The sequence below is a fragment of the Heterobasidion irregulare genome, assembly GCF_000320585.1.
Source record: "Heterobasidion irregulare TC 32-1 unplaced genomic scaffold scaffold_02, whole genome shotgun sequence".
In the NCBI taxonomy this organism is placed as follows: Eukaryota; Fungi; Basidiomycota; class Agaricomycetes; order Russulales; family Bondarzewiaceae; genus Heterobasidion; species Heterobasidion irregulare.
In genome coordinates, this window is record NW_009258198.1 from 365,389 (window position 1) to 384,991 (window position 19,603).

Consider the following 19,603-nt stretch of genomic DNA (forward strand, 5'->3'; position numbering starts at 1 on the left):
AGAAGGTCTTCTGAGCCGTAACAACATTCTATCGAGAATTTCACAAAAAAAAAATGAGACAAGGAACAGCCCTCCTGGTGCCGAATCCTAGAATACGATGTCATCGGCAACACGAGAGCCTGACGAAAAACCAGAGAAGGTCAAGAAATAGCAACCTGAGCGCTTTCGACGTCCTTGTCAGTCGGAGTGTCGGCCCCAGCTACAGAAGTATCAGAACCAGGGCCAGAAAGAGAACCGTAGCCAGCTTCTGCTCCAAGAGGGTTGACCCAAGGCGAACCAGTTCCAGTACCAAAGGGAATGCGCCACTTGCCGCTCTGCATGCATTTTGCAGCCTGTTCCAAGATCGTGCGGTACAGTGTGTTGTTGAAACCGATGCATTGCAGACCAACACAAGCGATTTTGAGAGCGCCTGCTGAATAGAGCTGGGTCACTTCATAGAGGTTTTGAGGGGATATGTTTTTGCGACCAGCGAGAGTTTCCTTGACGAGTGTCTGAGCAGTCTATTGAAAAGGATGTCCACAAGTGATCGTCGTCGTGCATGGCCAAGAGATTGATGTCAACTACGAACCTCATCGGAGAGCTGCTCCCATTCCTTCGCCGTCAGATCCTGCAGCCTGAGGGCCCTGTACACGCCTGCGTAGTACCATTTCCCATCCTTGTTATAGAAACACTCTGCGCCAATATCAATGAGTATGCCACTATCGTTGCAAGCCGAATGACAGTACCTGTAGGTTTGTTCATCTTCCCAATAACGTCTGCCATCGACCAGCGATGGGCAGTGATGACACGAGGATTGGTACTGCATTTATAGAGCGGCGTGAGCAGATAGCCGTGCTCCTCACGGTCCGGGCACCAAGCTGTCGTAAGCTGCTGAAATACCCGGTAATTGGAAAGCCTACACAAATGTGATCAGCTTCGAGACTACATGATCATGGATAGTAAACCAACGAATTTCTCAGCGACTAGTTGTATAGAGAGAAAAGTCACATGGTAGTCATTGATATTCATGAACAGAGACGTACGCCGGAGGCATTGGAAAGAAATTCATGCAGTGTAAAAGGAGAAGGAATAGTGATTGGCCTGAGTGAGTCGGAGGGGACGCCTGTAGGAAGAGGAAGAGATGCTAAGATTGCATGTCTGGCTTTGATCAAATCTTCAGGGTTGACAGCCTCTGGTATGTCGACGACCTTCGAGTGAGAGTTAATTAAGATATCAAAACATAACAAAAAAATTGATCTCAATATACCTTGACATCCAGCTCGTTCGATTCTGAAACAATCATCGATTTCGGAGAATAGTGCATCCTGAGACCTAACGTCTGAGGAGAAGGCATCCGAGAGGGATTGCTGAACGTTGCTTCGCGCAGAACGCGTAGAGCCTCTTGGCGTGCAAGCTGAGCCGCATTGTCTGGGGTAACATTGCGGGACAGAGGTGTAGGCGTCTGGATCGGACGGACGTGACATCAGGAACACAAGCATACATGCAGATACAAACGCCTCGCGATACAGACCTGAGGTAGAATCCGTTGGCCTTCCTCGCAAGTTGGAGGATTTTCGCTCAAAGGCTTGATTGAATGATGTTGCTCCTTCAATACTCGTACTTCGTTGCGGAGCTCTTGTATGATAGTCTCGAGCCTGAATATCTCGGCGATCGGATCTTTGCAAGTCAGCATATCACCACATGCACCGTCGGAAGCTATTATTTTATCGCCTTCTGCAATTAACAGCTTGCTCTCCAACTCATTTTTCTCGCGCATTAGGAGGTCGATAGTGGCGGTCTTTTCTTGTATCGACCTACAGGCAATGTTCAGATGTTGAACGACGGTGTCTCTAGCGGCAATTGCTTCAGAAAGGTGCATGAGTTCAAATTGAGACGAGACTGCAGCTTCCACTTGAAACGCTTGGTCCTGAGGATAGTGAGCATGAGGTAGGGATGGTAAGATTGAGGTTAAGACAAAGGAGTGGGTGCCCAAATCTCATGCTTGAAGCGAAGGACCTACTAGAATTCGACTGGTGTCGCCGCCAATGTTGCTGCCCTCTTGACGAACATTCGAATCAGATGACTTGGCATCAAGAAAGTCGTTACTCAGAGGTTGATAAAGGGAAAGAGTGGTCGTCATCGTCGTCCCGGCCAGCGAAGGAGACGATGACCTGAGTGCGAACTGTAGAGTTGCGTTGACCCTCTGCAGGCTGTTTGCGGCATTGAATTTTCTCGCGGAGCGCGAATGCTATGGGGTTTCCTTGCGACAGGATCAAGTACCGAGATGGCGACCGTCAGTTCAAATACTGAGGGCAATGGAAAGATACTGCGAATATATATGATTCATGGTAATAAGTACTGTATACGGGAGCCTCTAGAGTACTGAGAGCAGGATATCGTCGTTCTTGCCACTGTAGTCAATCGTCGTCTTCCTTTCGAAGGCCCATCCATTCCACCCCTCCCTCCCTCCCATGACTTCGCCACGTACCAACATGAGTCCCTTTCCCGAACCTTCTTCATCGAAGAGCTCCATCACCGCCGCCGCAACTATTGCTGCGATCTTAGGTGCTGCGTTGTATGCGATACATTTGAGTGCCCCGTACCCAAATGGAAGCAGGCACGTCTTCTGCTCGAGGGTCAGGCGCCTGTCCTGAAATCGCATAGGGTCGAATCGCCGCGCGTCATCACCCCAAATAAGGGGATTCTGATGGAGACCTTCGATGTCTGCAACTGCGGTTTGAGTGAAAGCCTTGTGAGCCCAATCTAAAATAGCTGCGGGGATGAATGCAGAAAGAAGAGGTGACGAGGGCTGGATAGTCCTGGAGATATGTCGGGTGGGAGGATGAAGACGCAGTACCTCATTGACGTAGGCTTCTACACTAGGACCATCGTCAATGAAGGTACCAAATTGTCGACTCGATGGAGTCTCCAGAAATGCCCGAAAGGCGACACGATCACGGCTATCGACAGCGCGCGCAATAGCGAGGGCAACGACCCGCCACATCGTCTCATACGTGGGAATCACGAAGTCCAAGAGGCGATCTTGATGATTGAGGTGAGGGAACCATCTATTTAGATGTGAGTTCACCTCATCCAAGAGTTCAGCTGGCGGGGTTGAGCAAGTCTTCGAGAGACCCCACAGGTTTGATATTGCCTCTGTGACGAACAGGGCATCGGAGTATCGTATGGATGAGGCATCGGCACCAAGAAGTGCATCAGCTACGAGGGAGAACGTGGCAATGCGAAGAAATTCGGCGAAATTGATATGGTGCATATTCAGGCTGTGGAAGCTCTGCGCGTTTGAAAGGGTGGTCTTGACGGCGCATCGAGCACTGTCCCGTAAATGGTACCATTGGTCCAAGGACTGGGGTAGGAAGGATTTAGAGATGGATATGAACTCTCGATGTAGCTGTGGGTCCTCTGACACGAATGTGTTCGCTAAACGAAAGGTGCGTGCAAGTCGCGCATTGGACCTGGCACGCGCACAAAGTAAAGTCCTCTCGCTCACGGGATACGAAGGTTTCAGCAGCTCTTGAATTGCATCAAAAGTAGTGCAATATTTTCGAGATCCTGTAAGATAGATGAATAGGGCGTAGACGATCAACACAATCACAGAGGCGATGAAGGTAAGAGCGATGAAATTCATGAGGAGTATGTTGGAAGTCTCTCACCGAGCGGATACGTGGTCTTATACGCTGTCTAAACCTTGATGCGCAGTCTTTTCCTGATAGGACTAAGAAAGCAATACATGATGTCAAACGTCACGGATGTGTTGAGAACATCAGCTCATGCATTCGAAGACGGAAAAAATCAGAGCGTAGTCCTAGTACAGAGAAGCGCCACAGGTGAAAAGTAGTTCAACTAGTGCCGAAGGTGTGGGCAAGTGCGCTAGAGACACGAGCGCGGGTCGGGCTGCGTTAACTGCGATGCAAAGTCATACCACATTGATTTCGCAGTCACTCCGTAGATGATCACAGTTCAAAAGTCTCCGTGGATATAGAACATTGCAGCGCGTTATACACGAGGCACAGCGCCCCCATGAGCCATAGCCATGAGTAGACATTTCGAAAGAATTTTCCAATTCGTGACCTGCATCTCGCCAGCGAAGAAATGGTCAATATCGAGATAGAGAAGAACGTGTCAGCGACTCACAGGTGCAAGTTAAGTTAAGATATCACAAGGAGGTACAATAACCATATCGGGTATGGTGGACCAGTGGGATTAAAGCGCAGCAGAAGGAAAGTATTGAGATGTGTAGAGCCTTGAAGTTTGATTCGCGCAGTCGAGACGACAGAGTATGAACAACACGTTGCGGGGTTTCAGGCATCTGGAGCTGCGCAAAGACTGTGTCGACATAGAGCTAGTCGAATGGCCAGATAGAAAACAAACTGGGAGCTCTATGCCTTGTGTGAATCGCGACACTACTTGTAGGGCGCCGATCACAGCACCTCTTCCACTCTCTCGTTTGCCATCCAGCAGTAATGTCCACATCCAGCCGCACACGGATGCCCCATTAATCGCCGCGTTTGTGCAAGCGTAGCAGGGGTAGGGAGACCTGAAGCCTCAAACTTTCCATCCGTAGAATTGCTGCCTTCGTCTTCTGCCATTTCAGTACCGCTTCTCGATAATGATCGTCCGCGCAGTCCGATTTCACTCAATGATGGAGAGGGTGGCATATGGACTTCAAGCATCGGTTGCTCCGCATGGTACCGGCGGTAGCACTCTTGGTGTCCGCCATGGGAGCAGACAGGGCACTGAAACAGCATGGCCCGTACCGGGAGATGACTGGGAGATGCGTGCTGCTTTGAATATTTACCGAAAGGAAGGAGGTCCAAAAACTGACCATATGGAGCACCTAGAAGAATGGGCTCTACAGTTCGTGCAGAAGGTGCTCTGCTGTTGAACGGCAATTGGCTTCTCACATCGCCCACACGACACGTACACTATCGTCTGAAGCTGAATGAATAACAGTGAACCTGTCAGCACAAATAAAAACAAAAAAGAAGCCCGCACTACCTTCGTGGAACCACGGATATCTTCTACTGACACATGCTTTCGCAGATACGCCGCAGAAGTGTAGAGTCGCAATCTCGTCAGCAGCTCTGCATGAAGAGTCCGTGAAACCCGCATTCAACTATTCAGTTCGACAAAAATAGGACATACCAATGTACCCCTCAACAAACATTACTAGCCTTTGTTTGCTCACAGCTAGTTCCTCCTGCGCAACAAGTGCCATCAGAGCACACATCTGCATGTCTCCTTCCTCCGCATACCACTCCAGCAAAGCTCTGACTGCTGCCCATGCTGCTTGAGTCAATCGCCTTTCCTGCTCCCGTATCTCTTCAGTTTGCTTGGTTCTTTTAGTGTTGTTATTCGCATTCTGCCTTCCTCTGATCGAGCTAGTGCTCAACAAGCTGCCCGCTGCAATAGACGCCCCCCTGTGGCCTCGAGCGCCAGACGATCCTTCCACAAAAGCTCCTCCACGGAAGCTCATACGCTCCCTCACCTCCTCAATTGCTCCTCTGTGTTCATGCTCGTTCTCTCTGAAAGATGTGTCCTCTGCTGTCACAGTCCGCATACTGCTCGCAGAGCCCTGTTTCACCAATGCATGATGCCCCCGTGGCTGAGTTGATACTGGGATCGGAACTGCCAAGGTCGTACTTCTGCTTCTCGCCTTCGCGCGGATCATGGAACCTTTCCTTGATCGTGTTTGTGATCTCGACTTGGAGCGTTGCACGCTGTACGACTTCCTAGAAGAAATCAAACGCGCAGAGCCCTCTTCGTTCGAACTATTCGACCCCGTATCGGTTGATGCAGGTGACGGCGAGTCTCCCTCGTCGTCCTTCTCATCCTCGCGCTCATCTTCTGTCAGAACATGCTGTCCTGCTACCCGCGAGAGCGGACTCGGATTTGGCGTACCAGTCGAGAGCCGGTGAAATGATATAGCTGTAGGCGATAATATGAGACCAGGCGGTCGATCCGCGGTTTCTGCAATGTGGTGGCCGTCATCGCTCCCGCTTCCACCTCCCTTACTGCTATTACTTGAATCTGAATCGTCCAACGCGCCATCCCCTACGTGTTTCATACTAACCGACGCTCCAAGTGACCCAACACTCTCGCTGAGATGCGTCGGCGATGGAGACGAAATTGACGGACGTCGGAATGACGGAACACGTGACCTGAGTGGGGTGAAGCTTGCACCAGACGACCGACGGGTGAAGATGGAGGAAGGACGGGATGGAGAAGAAACAGTATGCGGGCTTGAGATAGCCGTTGATAGAGATGCAGGTATAGGCGCCACAGAGTGAGGTGAAGGTGAGTCCGACGAAGATGGGCGCGGTGGCGGGGTTGCACGACGCGGCGAATGTCCTGGACTGTTCCTTGGCGGTGGTGGTGGAAGGTCAGAAGTCGATGAACGTGTTGGTGGACGCAACGAATTCGGAGAAGAATGGAGATTGGCTACACTGGGGACTGCGGCAGGAGCAGAGGCAGAATGTGGAAGAGCCGGAGATATCATCGGTAGAGGGGACAGAGCTGGTGACGGTGGGCGTGATGGAGACGGAGTGGGGGTGGGAGGTATCAATAAAGATTGGAGCAGCATCCAAGTTTGGGCAGCTTGGACACGACTACATCGAAAAGCAACCTACCATCAAGCTTTAGAGAATGATGTCAAGTAATAATAAAGATGTCCTACCTCCGCATTGATGGCACAAATCTCATGTGTAGTGCCTCCTTCAAAAACATACCCTCTAGCTAGCTTCTCAAAGGCATCAAGATCCTCAGGAGAATGATCATATCCATAAGTCCCGAAGTTTTGAGACGTTGACTTGTATGATCCATCTCCGAGTGCCTTTGGACGTTCACTTCGCTCAGTCAGGACTGGAATTTTGGCAGGATCACTGCGTGGAAAAGCTCAGCGATGTATACTCGAAGGCACAGGTGATGCATACATGTCATCATAGGGAACCTCCCATCGCAGCCTCTTATCTGACACGAAAGCGAGAGTGCCAGTAGCATCCCATGTTACAGCGACACGAGGAATCAAATCCAACGGACGCGTTGAGTGTCGAAGGTCAAGTTGCGAAAATGTACCAGAGGAATGCTGAGCCCAGAGAGCATGTGAATCCGCAAACGCGATATCTATAGTCAATGAAATGAGTATTATAGGAGAGGCATGGATGGTCGCGTACCAGTGACGCCGCCTTCAACGGCTGAGCCCCCCACTGCCCATTTAGCTATGTATCCACGCCTGACATCCCAAATCTCTACCGCGTCACCTGTATCACCGCCCACTCGGGTAGGAACTGGCGCTACCACATCATTCTCCCCTTCAGCTACGGCACCATTCTCGCTCCCAGACGCACTCAGATCCTGATTCGAACCAATCCCAGATTCCCAATTCGAGACGACAGCAACTTCGCATTCATATCCCGGGCGCCAAAGCACCCTGCGCACGGGAAACGAAACGGAGAGCGTATACGCAGGGACGTAGGATATGTGAGACAGATTTCCAGGCGTCGTCATGTCCCATGCTTTGACCATACGATCGAGGCCACCACTGACAACCCATCCGCGACTCGAACCAGAGTTGCCTGTGGTCCCCGTTGCCGTCGATTCAGCGAAAACACTGGTCATGCCACTAAAGGTGCTGGAGATAGCACCCTGGGACGGTATGTTTGAACCTGCACACCAATCCAATGAGAGAATGGGGCCAGAATGGGCAACAGGTATACGGTCGAGTTGGCCTCGCTGCGCCATTTTCAGATCCCAACTATAGCCCAAGAAACTATGAATAACTAGAATCTGAGAAGTGAAGGGAAACGGCACACCGATAGATACTGCCATTGTCCAGACCAACGACGGCTTGCACAGGGTTGTGCGAGTCCGGAGAGAAGCTGACGGCGCGGACAGAAGTCGGGTGGTGGATACGGGTGATAGATTTGGCCATGTCTCGTAAATCCTGCGCAAGCACACATCAGCATGAATACAGGGGACTTCGTATGAAACACACCATACCCAGACGCGAAGGTCTCCATCTGCAGAGGCCGTTAAACAGTAGTAGGGCAAGACGGGAGAATATGATATCTTGTGTATTGAGCGACCATGGTCACGGACTCTACGTTCTAAGGTGCATACCAAGTCGTCTCAGAGAAAGATGAGAGACCAAATAGCAAGATCCGAAGCGACACGACGAACCAAATTTAGATGCACCACTCTTGCCTATATCCCACATGATGAGTGCACCGCTGCGTGCACTCGTCAAAATCTTCTGGTCAAAATCTATGTCCAGCATCAGACAGAGAATGCTGCCAAATAGTGAACGTACTGGCACGGCCCCATACTACGTCCGTAGTCGCGTTATCGATCTTGACAGTATGACCCTTCCATAAGTTCTTCCCAGCGTCGATTCTGTGACCGCCATGGCCAACTGAGGCTTTGTGCTCTGGTGGAAGAGTGGACGAAGAATCTGACAATCTGAGGATGCGCAAGCCTTTTCAAGCTCGTATGAACGCGGTGCTATATATTTTGCATATGTTTAATACTCACATTCTCTCCCAGCAACTACGCATCGTGTACCATCCTCGCTCTTCGACAGCGCCCCATCACCGCTAGGGATTGCTCTTGGAAGCCTAACAGTGCGAGAAGGGCCTTTGTACCCATGTGTCCTCGCGTCCGAATAAGTTTCGGGTAGATTGCTGAAGGAATGAGACGAGGACAATGGTATGTTCAAAGATAGTCTGCGTGGTCTGGTATGTGAAGGCGACGGAGGTAGCATGACAGTCTCAGGCTGAACGCATCAAGCTTGGAATAGCAGCGTATCAGTGAGACAGGTATATTGTTACAATCTCGGTCTGTTACGATGCCTACAACGGCGAGCTCGAGGATGGTCAAGGATTTCAGCTGAACCCATCCGAAGACAGGGAAAGGAAACTTCGTGGGAGATAGTTTGGTAAGTGCAGTAGTGCACCAAGCGGAACCTAAGTACAGTAATGCCTTGTCCGACACTCAATCTCCCAGCACAACACCACTCGGCGTACCTAGCACACAGTAAATGCTCTGTCGATGGAAGGAGCTCCTGCAAGGTCACTCAATTATCTTCTTTCAGCTGGCAATTCACACAGACTAATCGTTACAAGCAGTGCGACTGAGCACTGAAGCCTTGCTCTAGAAACGAGATTCAACGCGATCGCTCGTGCATCTGCAAATGATCTGTATATTCTCAAGGCACTAGATGATGATTTTGCCGCTTTGCGCCTCGCGATCAGTACCATTTACTGGCAACGGTACAACATCGTACCCATTTCTCGTCTCCCATTCGAGCTTCTAGCATACGTCTTCTCTATCTTTTCCGTAGACGGACCAACACACCTTCCACCGGCGAAGTACGGCTGTACAAAACTGGGATGGCTCAGGATGCTCCATGTTTGCAACCGTTGGAGGCGAGTTGCTCTTGTGATGCCCGCATTTTCATCGTGCTTCGTGTTCGACAAAAGCTCTCTATATTGGATCCAGATCACCAGTGTAAATTGCCCATCCTTATCACAGATCACTCCCAAGGAAATGCTTGTGAAATCAACGCAAGTGATCGCCGCGGACAAGAGGTTGTCCGACTCCTCCGAAATTGTTTACATACGCTGACCAGTATTCTGCACAGTGCGATCGACGATTGGAACCATGTTCTACAAACGCGAATCAGCACATCTGTGGCATCACATGAAAATCTTAATGGTTTTCAGGCATTTGATAATGAGTTGGCTGCTTATCACACTGCGATAGCTGCTGTTTATAGGCGGCGTAACCACTTTGCCCCCATATCGCGCCTCTCTTTCCATCTTCTGTCAAATATTTTCCTTGTTTTAGCAGCGAACGAACCAACTCGTCCGTACCTGCACGAACCACGGCACGCCAGGTTTGGGTGGGTCAAAGTTTCTCACGTTTACAGTCATTGGAGGCAGGTCACACTCGAAACTCCAATGCTGTGGGCACACGTCGTACTCGATCTTGGATATAAGTGGGCCTTGCAGTCAGTTGAGCGCGCGAGGCACGCGTCGCTCATCATCAATCACTCGGCTTGCCAATCAATCTATCATCTGCCAAACAAACCCGCAATGAATATGCCGGTCGAATTGGTTTCGCCATCCTTAATGTCTCACATGGTGGTGTTATATCTAAGCAGAGACAATACTGCTCTATCGGATGTTGTTGCGGCCCTTGTGTCTCCCGCACCCATTCTGGAGCGTATAAATCTGGCATTATCTATTAACAACGATTTGTTGCATCTCCATGAGGGTCTGTTCTGCCACCATGCTCCGATTCTCCGTGAAGCTCATTTGAAAGGTTGACAATTCCTTGGAGCTCCCCAGTCCTACGCCACCTGACGAGTTTATCCGTTACCTTCTCCGTAGTTGATACTTTCAAAGAACCATTAATCTCGCCCTCTCGAGATGAGCTTCTCGATGCTTTGTCGGGGATGCCTTTCCTTCAGTATTTGTCACTTTGGCATGCTACTCCGCCTCACTCTGAGGCTGGCTCTCCTCGTACGATTATGCTTCCTTACCTTTCGAGTCTCAGGATAGGAGGAGAGTGGTTGTGTAGCATGGCAGTCCTCGCAGACATCCAGTTCCCTGACACGACCACATTGGATTTACACTTCGAGTGTGATGTAGATGCGGACCAACCCGTTGATGTCCTTCTTTCTATTCTCGAGAAAAACACAAGCAGGCTAAGAAATGCATTGCCACTGTGCAGCATGTCGTTGCATATAGGCGCGACCTTTAGGGTCTATGTTTGGCCAACAACATATGCTCATGTCCGCCCCACTTCTGCACACCGGTCAATTAAGCTAAGTTTCTCTGACATGATTCTTGGTCGAATTGAAGCTCGTCGAGAGATCATGGCCGCAATTATCCGGGCGATCGACGTTCATGAGTCGTCGACCCTTTATCTCACCGTGACCATGCCATCCAATTGGGACCTCGCAGCTACTCGCGATGCATTGCGACTCGCGCACAGTATAACACACGTGCATCTTTCACGACATGCCGCACCCCTTTTCTGTGCACTTCTCGATCCGATAGCGAACACCGGAAATGCAATGGCGACGCAAACGGGTAGCCAGGAGGTTTCTTTTCCAAAACTCCAGCTCATATACCTGAGCTGTGTCGCTATGAGCCAACCCTATACCACTATGAGCGAGACCTTACCCATCCTGCGAGATTTGCTACCTCGGGTAGTCGAAGAACGGCGTAGACTAAAGGCTCCGGTTCAGGTAGTTGACATCACGGAGTGTTTTGTTTCGAAACAGTGGGCGGATGAGCTGAAGAATATTGTGCCGACAGTGACTTGGGACGGAAAGACATAGTGGTCTGTTCACAACGGTGGCTTTTGACCTTGTAAAAATGGCAAGATATATTTCCTGTTCCCGAACTCCGGAGCGTCTATAGGTGTCCAATGTTAGATACTTCAGTACCTATGCTGGTTGTCGTCGTAATCTTCTATTTTTATCTGAGCAATTCGTTTGAACGATGTGCAACAATATAAGGGTAAGGGATAACAAAATAAAAGGTCTGTGAAGGGCACGGCCCTCGCGCGCGGCAGACGACATGCCCTGATCTCCGACGACTAACTCGGCGGGTCCTGCCGGCTGCGGAATTGCTTCCCTGGCCAGACAAGGTCCAATTATTCCATGTTCAGCCACGGCTTGCGCCGCGGGAAAGGATGGACACCAAAGTTTTCTGGAGGGGACAGTCTTGAACTTGCGCACGCAAGAGTGAGTCCGTTGGATAACACCGCTCCACATCCCGGCTTGGGCCGTTACAGCCATTCCGCCATTGTACCTTAACTAACTTCGAACAGACCCAGTACACATCTAGTCATTAGTGGAGAACATGGCATGTTAAACATTTGTGCTCTTAGCGTACGTCGCAAATAAGAACAACAATACAGCACCACTGACGGCTAATAGGTATCGAGGACAAAAACAACAATTACGATCTAGACACAAACCGAGAATCGAGACTAACAATAGCCGTTGACAACAAAAAAGAAATCACCCCGAGTAAATTGTGTCAGAGCAAGGCCTGTTACGAAGACGCAGTAAGGGTCGCAAGTTCCTTCTTGATCTCTGCCTCGCTCTCAATCTTTTTGAGCTGAGTCGCTTCGAGGCGATCGCCATTCTGCGCCTTCTCCTTGAGCTCCTCGATAGCTTTCAGCTGAACATAACACAGAAAAAACGTCAGACTGCGAAAAAAAATTGATTGGGATCGCATGACACAAACTTTCTTATTCAGATTTCTGATCTTCTTATGGACTGGATCCAATGCGGCGCTGTCCGCACCAGGAGTGAGTGGAACAGGCGTCTCCTCCACCGCAACAGGCACTTGCAACGTGCGCCCATTGGCGTTCGCCTCTCCAGAAGACGCGGCCTCAGCACCGTTCTTTGTCCCTTCCCTCGTTGCCGCATCCCTCGCCGCCCCCTTCAGACCTTTCCGCTTCCGCCTCTTGTCCGAGTCAGGACCAGGCGACGGCGACGCTGGCGCCCCGGGAACATGCTTCCGGCCGTTCGTGTGCGGGGCGGAACTACGCCCGGGGCGGTTGGGGGTGGCGGCGCCGCTGCCATTCGGCGTACGTCCCGGCGACCCATTCTCATCTTCTCGTTTGTAGACTAGAGACGCGACTTGCCCTCGGAGGCCTGGCGGGCGGTATGCTCCGGCCGTCTTCGATGGCGTCGGCTTGGCCACTGCAGCGTGCGCAATTGCATTGGCGGAAGGAGCTGGCGCAGGGGGAATGGCTTGGGGGAACTGAGGAGCGATGTCGACAGGCGTGGGCCGCCAGTTCGCCTGGTACAATTCATCGCACATTTGTACGTGAATGAGCTGTCCAAGGATGTACCAGACCTTGATCCCATTATCGACACGTAACCGCGGGCTGAGCGTCGCAGTGAGGAGGAACTTGCCATCCGGGGACCACTCGCAGTAGGATGTGTTCGACGCATCAATGGTAGAGAGTTTCGTGAGCGAACGACGGTCAAAGATATCGCATGTGCCAGCAAGGTTTCCAAAGCCAGCGAGAGCGATGAGACGAGAGTGAGGGTTGAAGGAGATGAAATTGTAGAAAGAGCTACCGAAATCATGCAGCGTTCGGACATGTTGATCAAACAGCATAGCCTTTGCTGGCATGACTGGACACACATGGCTGAGTTCCGAGAGAGAACGAAAATGGAATGAAGTACTTACAACCGTAAACCACACCAAACTCTTTTGAGTTCGGACTCCATGCAAAATCGTGAATTGGACCTTCTTTGTCAAGGGATACTCTGCAGTCGAATTTGCCAGTAGCACTGAGCATGTACAATCCCGTCTGCCCGTAGTAACTTTTGTTGGTGTTGTCCACGTCAGTATGTGTGAGGACGAGAACGGAAGTTCCGAGCGTGTTCCACTTGATCTGGCACTTCTCCGCCTTGAAAAAATTCTTTTGGCAAGTTGGTGGGGCCAAGAGGTCTAGGAGCGAGTAGATTCTGACGCTGGCAGGGGCCCCATTCTTCTCCGGTATGAACACCGCCATCGAGGGATTCAAACCTGGACTCAGTGTGACGCTTGCTGCCCCTTCGACCCTCAACTTATCCACAACACCCTGCCCCCAATCCGACGGCCTGAAAACCTGAATCTCCTGCCCAATGAGTCGGATGGCGTGTGATTCGATGATGTTGTACTGCAGATCCCAAACTTCCGCGGGCTTCTGAGAGAAGGCGATGAGCTCGTCCCCAGTCGACGTAGAGAAAATCCGAAGGTTTTTGTGTTGAGCGCCGTCCTCAAGTTTGATCGGACGCTCCCAAGTCGAGAGGTATGTCCCTCGTGGTGAGAAGTTGAGCTCAATTATGTTGGGGAAAGAGAGCTCATGGAGCAGAACGGCGCCTTCGGCCTGATAGATTCGTACACTGCGTTTATATAACGAAAATAGATACGTCAGATTGAAGCCTTCTTTTCATCGATAGCGCTAGGAAAAAGATGTGGACTTACCACGTAGGGAGCGCATAGGCAAAGAATCTTCCGTCTGGGCTGTATTGGTACATCCGGGAAGGAACATCCGGGGCCTCGAATCCATCGACTGGTTCATAGTCTGACGATCCATTGACCAGACCCATTGATTTTTGCGCGCGAACTGTTCAAGAAATGGTTAGAATGGCATATAACCCGTGAACACAGATTGAAAGGTTGGGCAACAGGCGCAAACGAGAGAGAAGTAGGAGTATAGTCTGCCTGGCTGGTGAATAGATACGAACGATTAGAAGACAGAGAAACGGATGGGTTGACAAGAACAGATCAGCACACGACAGGATCAATAAAATGACGATACATACGAGCATCACCTCAGGACTCTCCGACAGTATACATAAGTCTCCTGTACTCCCTACTGCTCTCGGTTTTGCAGCAGAAGCCCAACCTTCCAGACATGGATGAAACCGAGTACGAACAGGCATACTGAGGAGTAATTTGTGATGCCATCGTGGCTGTGTGAGGGGTCGAGTGGATATCGGGCGACGAAGGATGAAGCAAATTAATGCCTCAAATTTCAGGGAGAGAAAACGGAGGTGAGGAAAGGAAAAAGAGGAACCTAGTGAAAGTTGAAAGGATGCTGGCCTTGTGGCTGTCCGCATAGGCCTGTCGGAAATTTACCGCTGAGACATGATTAGGTAATCCTGGGCTTGCCCTTGCATCATCCGTAAGAGGTCTTCCTCTCCGTCATCGATGCTGCATCGTTCACGAAATGAATACACTTGAGCTCTCAGAAAACCTCTTTTAAACATGCAATCCACTGCTTCAATTGCCTCATGGGTGCTCTCCAATTTTCCGACTTGCTGGTTTGTTGACACAATTGTTGTCCTGATGATACGAACGGGCCCATCGGGACTCCATCGGGCCATCGGTTACCTTCAAGGTGCCAGGGAGCGTTCGATCGTATCCATCACACTGGCCCTCGCCGCATTCCTTGTTTGTGCTCGCGGGCCCTCTTCTTGGTGTTCGCGATGCTAATCGTCTCTTCCTAATTGTGAAAGACCGAAGACATCACTTTTTGCACAGCTCTATCCCTCCACCCGAAAGCATCTCCATGTTGCAGCCTCTTCTCCGCGCCGTATGCCTTTTGTTCAGGGATTTAGCCTTTGTTCTCTGACCAGGGTTCCGTCGCTATGCGTACCGGAGCCGTAAACAACAAGGCGCATCATAGTGTTGTACTCCCGGCGCGAGTATAAATCGGTACCCGTCCACCATCATCTATAAACAGCCTCTCAATGGATCCGAACTACTTTCGCACCGGGGGTTTACCTCGGGCATACACAGAGCAACTGTGGATCGAGCAAAGGTTATCTATGGTTCATTATCTTTCCGACGAATATGAAAACTACCAACGCCGAAGAACCTCACCGGGAAAATCCTACTACGTTGACCGTCACAAAGTCATAGAGCAATTCATACACCCAATGAAGATAATTCGCAATTTTGGCGGCCGAGGGGTGGGTCTCCTCTATCTCGCCCAACTCAGTTGGTATGACTTATTCCACCGCTCTGGCCCTAGTCTCCATACTTCCGACACCCCCCAAATCCGCCAGCCACACAATCCTGCTCTTTACTTCCATCCTCGCCACCAAGGCGGGTTAGACGTCGGCCCCCACTCGATATCGACAACCCACTCGACGACACCGACGTCTACTCTCCCATCTATTTCACAAAATCAGGGACAACCCAACCTGGAATTCCTATAGCCGATCTATTGGGTGATAGGCCATGTCACTGGATGCAAGGACATGCCGATCTACCCTTCAAACGGATTCCTGGCGACAGAATCCTCCTCGACTTCCACGTAAACCCGTTCCCTTGTTCTATGTACGTCAACTGATAGCCCTTTCAAGTGGCCTAGGTTCCAGACATGTACAAAGTATATTCACACGACCTATTGGCCGTATCGAAACAAATACAGAAAAGGGCCCGAAATTCATCTCAGACGCTCAACCCTTGCGAAGCTCGTGGCAAAATACATAGCATCGTTGGTCGAAGTCTTTGCGGTGAGTATGCTCATCTTATCAAACCATTTTCTGCCAATGCTGACTCTGTGCCTTCGGCGTGTGCTCAGAACGATGGCAGTGTACACCTCGGGACAGCCTACAGGGAAGGTGCTACTGTCAATGACTTGCTGCTAGTTTCCCTCGAGCCGAAACTGCGTGTCCGAGATCAGCAGATCGTATGGCACGCGAACTTGGATATGTGGTCTCCACCTGGCCCAAGACGGCTCAGTCCAATATGTTTAAATATTCCATAAGTGATCTGGTGCCCCATGTTCGCAGGTGTGCATTCCATGTATCTCTCTATATAATTTACTACTACCTCAGCCCACCATCCTGTATCCTCATGTCTAATTATGCTCCTGACCTTCAAACGACCAATAAACGACTAATTTCTTTGCGTGTCTGGGCAGCGTCAGCGCTGATGACAGACCCCGGATACCTCTCATCGGTCAGAACTATGCTCCGAACGCTCAGATGTCAGTGAACCTCAGGAATGCAATCACAGCATCAGCAGATACATTGCGATGCAGGGGATGGTGCTCATCCAAATGAAACCTTCTTATTTCTGTACGCACCTCTCCATAACATACTACCCTGCTGCCAAGTAAGGAGTGCGCAATCGATCCGTTCGTTGTCACATTCTACAGATGAGCCAAGCCCTCTGACTTTTGACTATTTGACAACACAGTGATATCGAGTGGGGTGTGCTAAATCACAAGCACCGATCAATTCAGTATACAGTGACTGCTGATGCGCTGATGTGTACCGCGCCGCTAGCGGTGGCACCACCGACAGCTGACAATGACAATCGAAGACACTGTTTAAGCGTCATCGTGGCCTGTCGGGGCGCTGGAAAAAGCTACGATATTGATGCGGCGCATTCCAAAGAGCACAGGGCACGGCGCTTGATCAGCGTGCTTGCTCCTCGCTCCGCATGTCGTGACCCCCGGGCGTCCTGTGTTCGAGTTTGCGCTATGTTTCAGACGGTCGGTGGAGTCACCTTATAAATATGACGGCTGCGGGGGTACTTACTGCAGATTATTTCCCCTTTTCTTTTCCCATGAAGCTCACCCTCTCTCGAAACTCGCCCACGAATAGTGTCTATCGGAACCAAGACGGGACGCCCCTCTATCGAGTGGAAACGCCGTGGAAATTGGTTGACAAGATCAGCACAATCACACGCTTTGTGTCCAATTCTGGGACAGCGCACGTCGAATCCATAGCCCCCGTTCGCAGTGACAACGAGTCAGACACGGACATTCATCTTATGCGGTTGGAGGAGCAGGAAGTCGCGCAGATTCACTGGCATAGGATCGGGGGGACTATGATCAAACTTGGTGAACGCTCTGTCTCTGTCGGGACATACATGCCCCGAATGGGTCTTTCTGCATTGTAAGGACGTTATCGTCCGAAGCATGGGTTCCATTTCATCTCAACTCCATTTTTTGGATTACGCAGGAATCGCAGGAAACGAAACTTCACTGCCTCGGACGGCCGTTCGTATAGATGGACGATGGAACCTTTGACCTCTTCCGTGAGTTATGACTTCGGTGATCCTATTGACGAAAGGGGCTTAGCAAACTTGGCAGTTGGCGCGCAATGATGAAAGCAAGACTCGAATCGCTCGTTACCATCACCGCTCACTTGGCATCGTTGGACAGACCCGCAAGGCATATCTCGAAATTTATCCGGAAGGCGAGCCTATTGTCGATGAAATAGTCATCACATTCATATACGTTGAGATAATGAGAAGGAAGGAAAATGGGGAGCGTCTATGACTCTATGAAGGGATAGACATCACCTCTCTGGTCTTATGCAGAACCTTCATTGTTATTTACTTACCATTATATGTTTTACAGAATCTTCGCCATAATGATTATGCTACAGTAATTCAGTACTACTACAGAATCCTCGTCATGATTATCCTTACAATATGCTTAGACCAGAGTTAGAACAGCGCAAATGGTGGACCCCGGATATCCCCAATCATGGTCGGTCACATTGGTCACAGATTTGATCCTCGAATCCCGACTTCCGCATGCGTCAATATGTATCTCTCTGACGCTAAAAAGGAGAACGCGATTGAGTCGTCCATTGTCATATTCTTCAGGTGAGCAAGGTCTGCCGACTTTGACTGTTTTGACAAGCATAGTACGATTGAGTGGTGCCTTGTGGATCATAAGGACTGATCAATTCAGTGTAACCGCTGGTGAATACCACACGGCTGACAGCGATTTGACAGCGACATCATTCTTACACGGGCTGGCCGACAATGTCAATTGAAGACACTTTCTAAACGCCATCACCTCTGCAAGCGCTTCGATACCGATGCGGCGCGCTTCGAAGAATACAAAATGTGGTGCTCGATCAGCGTTTTCGCTCCTCACTCCGCATGCTGTGACCCCAGGGCGTCCTGTGTTCGATTTCGCGCTATGTTTCGAATGTATGGAGTCGAGTCACCTTATAAGTAGGGGGGGAGCTGCAAAGGGTACTGGCCGCTGATCCATCCCCTTTGTCTTCCCTATGCAACTCACACTCTCTCGAAACTCGCCCATCAATAGTGTCTACCGCAATCAAGATGGGATGCCCCTCTATCGAGTGGAAACGCCGTTCAAATTAGTGGGCAAGACCAGCACAGTTGCGCGCTTCGTGTCTAACTCCGGGACAGCGCATGACGAGTCCGTAGCCCACGTTCGCAGTGACAACGAGTCAGACACGGACATCCATCTTATGCGGTTGGAGGAGAAGGAAGTCGCACAGATTCATTGGCATAGGTTCGGGAAGACCATGTTCAAATTTGGCGATCACACTGTCTCTGTGGGAACATATATGCCCTATACAAATTTGCTAGCCTGGTGACGACATTACTTTTGAACGTTGTGTTCCATCCCTCCCTAACTTCCGTTTCTGGATTATACAGGAAACGAGATTTCACCGCCTCGGACGGCCGTTCGTATCAGTGGACGTTGGGAAACGATACCTCTTCCGTGAGCCGTGCATTTCAGATATTCCACCGACGAACCGTAGGCGCTCAGAAATTTGACAGTTGGCACTCAATGATGAAAGCAAGACTCCAATTGCTCGATTCCATCAGCGCTCATATGGCGTCATTGGGAAGGCCCACAAAGCATACCTCGAAATCTATCCGGAGGGCGAGGCCATCGTCGATGAAATCATCACCACATTCGTATACGTCGAAACGCGGAGAGATGAACGAGAAAAGGCAGCGATAAGTGGCGCCTGACTTAGACTTCAAGCCTCCCCATCGTTCGATTGTTATCGTGCACAGTCCACACTATTCCCTTTTCTCCTCTTCTATGAGTCCTTGATTCTCGTGTTTTTGGTAGCTGCATTCTGTTGCGATCGCCAGGTAAAAAGCTCGCGTATAGCTGCACATACCCAACACTGCACGGCTAAGACATCATAATCTGTTACATGCTATGTGTCAGACTCGGAGATCTAAATGTACAGACGTCTATATTTACGGATGCTACTCTGGCAAGATGCTCGGTAAGATGGGTATGACCATGCAAGTCCCTCGAAGGCGTGCTTGCTTGATAATCT

General features: G+C 50.4%; 9 protein-coding genes across 9 annotated transcripts; 4 read left to right on the forward strand and 5 right to left on the reverse strand.

Annotated features, from left to right (window-relative positions):
• Positions 1-140: 140 nt before the first annotated feature.
• Positions 141-1,333, reverse strand: HETIRDRAFT_310530 (uncharacterized protein; the record flags this gene model as incomplete). Its single annotated transcript, XM_009543711.1, has 6 exons — positions 141-500; positions 569-672; positions 726-895; positions 949-962; positions 1,023-1,187; positions 1,247-1,333. The coding sequence occupies 6 exons, from the start codon at positions 1,331-1,333 to the stop codon at positions 141-143; spliced, it is 900 nt and encodes a 299-aa protein (XP_009542006.1).
• A 1,020-nt stretch (positions 1,334-2,353) lies between these two features.
• Positions 2,354-4,753, reverse strand: cpm91 (cytochrome P450 monooxygenase 91; the record flags this gene model as incomplete). Its single annotated transcript, XM_009543569.1, has 3 exons — positions 4,132-4,753; positions 3,651-4,068; positions 2,354-3,253 (listed from the first exon to the last, which is right to left on the reverse strand). Exon 3 carries the CDS (start codon positions 3,251-3,253, stop codon positions 2,354-2,356), a length of 900 nt encoding a protein of 299 aa, XP_009541864.1. The 5' UTR covers positions 3,651-4,068; positions 4,132-4,753.
• On the reverse strand, positions 3,368-4,323 carry HETIRDRAFT_379095 (uncharacterized protein). The gene is made up of 3 exons (XM_009543712.1): positions 4,132-4,323; positions 3,651-4,068; positions 3,368-3,549 (listed from the first exon to the last, which is right to left on the reverse strand). The coding sequence occupies exon 1, from the start codon at positions 4,304-4,306 to the stop codon at positions 4,154-4,156; it is 153 nt and encodes a 50-aa protein (XP_009542007.1). The 5' UTR covers positions 4,307-4,323; the 3' UTR covers positions 3,368-3,549; positions 3,651-4,068; positions 4,132-4,153.
• HETIRDRAFT_424556 (uncharacterized protein) lies at positions 4,419-8,549 on the reverse strand (the record flags this gene model as incomplete). The annotated part of the gene is given in 13 exon segments (XM_009543713.1): positions 4,419-4,817; positions 4,922-4,935; positions 5,143-6,051; positions 6,071-6,359; positions 6,443-6,605; positions 6,726-6,878; positions 6,930-7,119; positions 7,170-7,765; positions 7,809-7,939; positions 7,996-8,015; positions 8,176-8,259; positions 8,306-8,454; positions 8,527-8,549. 13 exon segments carry the CDS (start codon positions 8,547-8,549, stop codon positions 4,419-4,421), a joined length of 3,120 nt encoding a protein of 1,039 aa, XP_009542008.1.
• Positions 8,550-11,872: 3,323 nt separating this feature from the next.
• On the reverse strand, positions 11,873-14,122 carry HETIRDRAFT_432080 (uncharacterized protein; the record flags this gene model as incomplete). The annotated part of the gene is made up of 4 exons (XM_009543714.1): positions 11,873-12,191; positions 12,258-13,159; positions 13,215-13,915; positions 13,998-14,122. 4 exons carry the CDS (start codon positions 14,120-14,122, stop codon positions 12,063-12,065), a joined length of 1,857 nt encoding a protein of 618 aa, XP_009542009.1. The 3' UTR covers positions 11,873-12,062.
• Positions 14,123-15,121: 999 nt separating this feature from the next.
• On the forward strand, positions 15,122-16,438 carry HETIRDRAFT_438167 (uncharacterized protein). Its single transcript, XM_009543715.1, has 4 exons — positions 15,122-15,490; positions 15,553-15,837; positions 15,887-16,039; positions 16,108-16,438. Exons 1-4 carry the CDS (start codon positions 15,269-15,271, stop codon positions 16,291-16,293), a joined length of 846 nt encoding a protein of 281 aa, XP_009542010.1. The 5' UTR covers positions 15,122-15,268; the 3' UTR covers positions 16,294-16,438.
• Positions 16,439-17,099: 661 nt separating this feature from the next.
• Positions 17,100-17,817, forward strand: HETIRDRAFT_424558 (uncharacterized protein; the record flags this gene model as incomplete). The annotated part of the gene is made up of 3 exons (XM_009543716.1): positions 17,100-17,431; positions 17,498-17,573; positions 17,617-17,817. The coding sequence occupies 3 exons, from the start codon at positions 17,100-17,102 to the stop codon at positions 17,815-17,817; spliced, it is 609 nt and encodes a 202-aa protein (XP_009542011.1).
• A 210-nt stretch (positions 17,818-18,027) lies between these two features.
• Positions 18,028-18,510, forward strand: HETIRDRAFT_311079 (uncharacterized protein; the record flags this gene model as incomplete). The annotated part of the gene is made up of 2 exons (XM_009543717.1): positions 18,028-18,149; positions 18,282-18,510. 2 exons carry the CDS (start codon positions 18,028-18,030, stop codon positions 18,508-18,510), a joined length of 351 nt encoding a protein of 116 aa, XP_009542012.1.
• HETIRDRAFT_379105 (uncharacterized protein) lies at positions 18,117-19,522 on the forward strand. Its single transcript, XM_009543718.1, has 4 exons — positions 18,117-18,149; positions 18,223-18,894; positions 18,960-19,026; positions 19,086-19,522. Exons 2-4 carry the CDS (start codon positions 18,563-18,565, stop codon positions 19,281-19,283), a joined length of 597 nt encoding a protein of 198 aa, XP_009542013.1. The 5' UTR covers positions 18,117-18,149; positions 18,223-18,562; the 3' UTR covers positions 19,284-19,522.
• The last annotated feature ends 81 nt before the right edge of the window (positions 19,523-19,603 follow it).

What these genes read in the sequence shown, in the direction of transcription:
- HETIRDRAFT_379095 (XM_009543712.1), bottom strand. Translation starts at nt 4,306, where the DNA reads ATGCCTGAAACCCCGCAACGTGTTGTTCATACTCTGTCGTCTCGACTG.
- HETIRDRAFT_438167 (XM_009543715.1), top strand. Translation starts at nt 15,269, where the DNA reads ATGGATCCGAACTACTTTCGCACCGGGGGTTTACCTCGGGCATACACA. An exon ending in GCAATTTTGGCGGCCGAGGG is followed by an intron (nt 15,491 to 15,552) that starts GTGGGTCTCCTC and finishes CTCTGGCCCTAG; the next exon opens with TCTCCATACTTCCGACACCC. An exon ending in GAATCCTCCTCGACTTCCAC is followed by an intron (nt 15,838 to 15,886) that starts GTAAACCCGTTC and finishes AGCCCTTTCAAG; the next exon opens with TGGCCTAGGTTCCAGACATG.
- HETIRDRAFT_379105 (XM_009543718.1), top strand. Translation starts at nt 18,563, where the DNA reads ATGCAACTCACACTCTCTCGAAACTCGCCCATCAATAGTGTCTACCGC. An exon ending in TATACAAATTTGCTAGCCTG is followed by an intron (nt 18,895 to 18,959) that starts GTGACGACATTA and finishes TGGATTATACAG; the next exon opens with GAAACGAGATTTCACCGCCT. An exon ending in TGGGAAACGATACCTCTTCC is followed by an intron (nt 19,027 to 19,085) that starts GTGAGCCGTGCA and finishes GAAATTTGACAG; the next exon opens with TTGGCACTCAATGATGAAAG.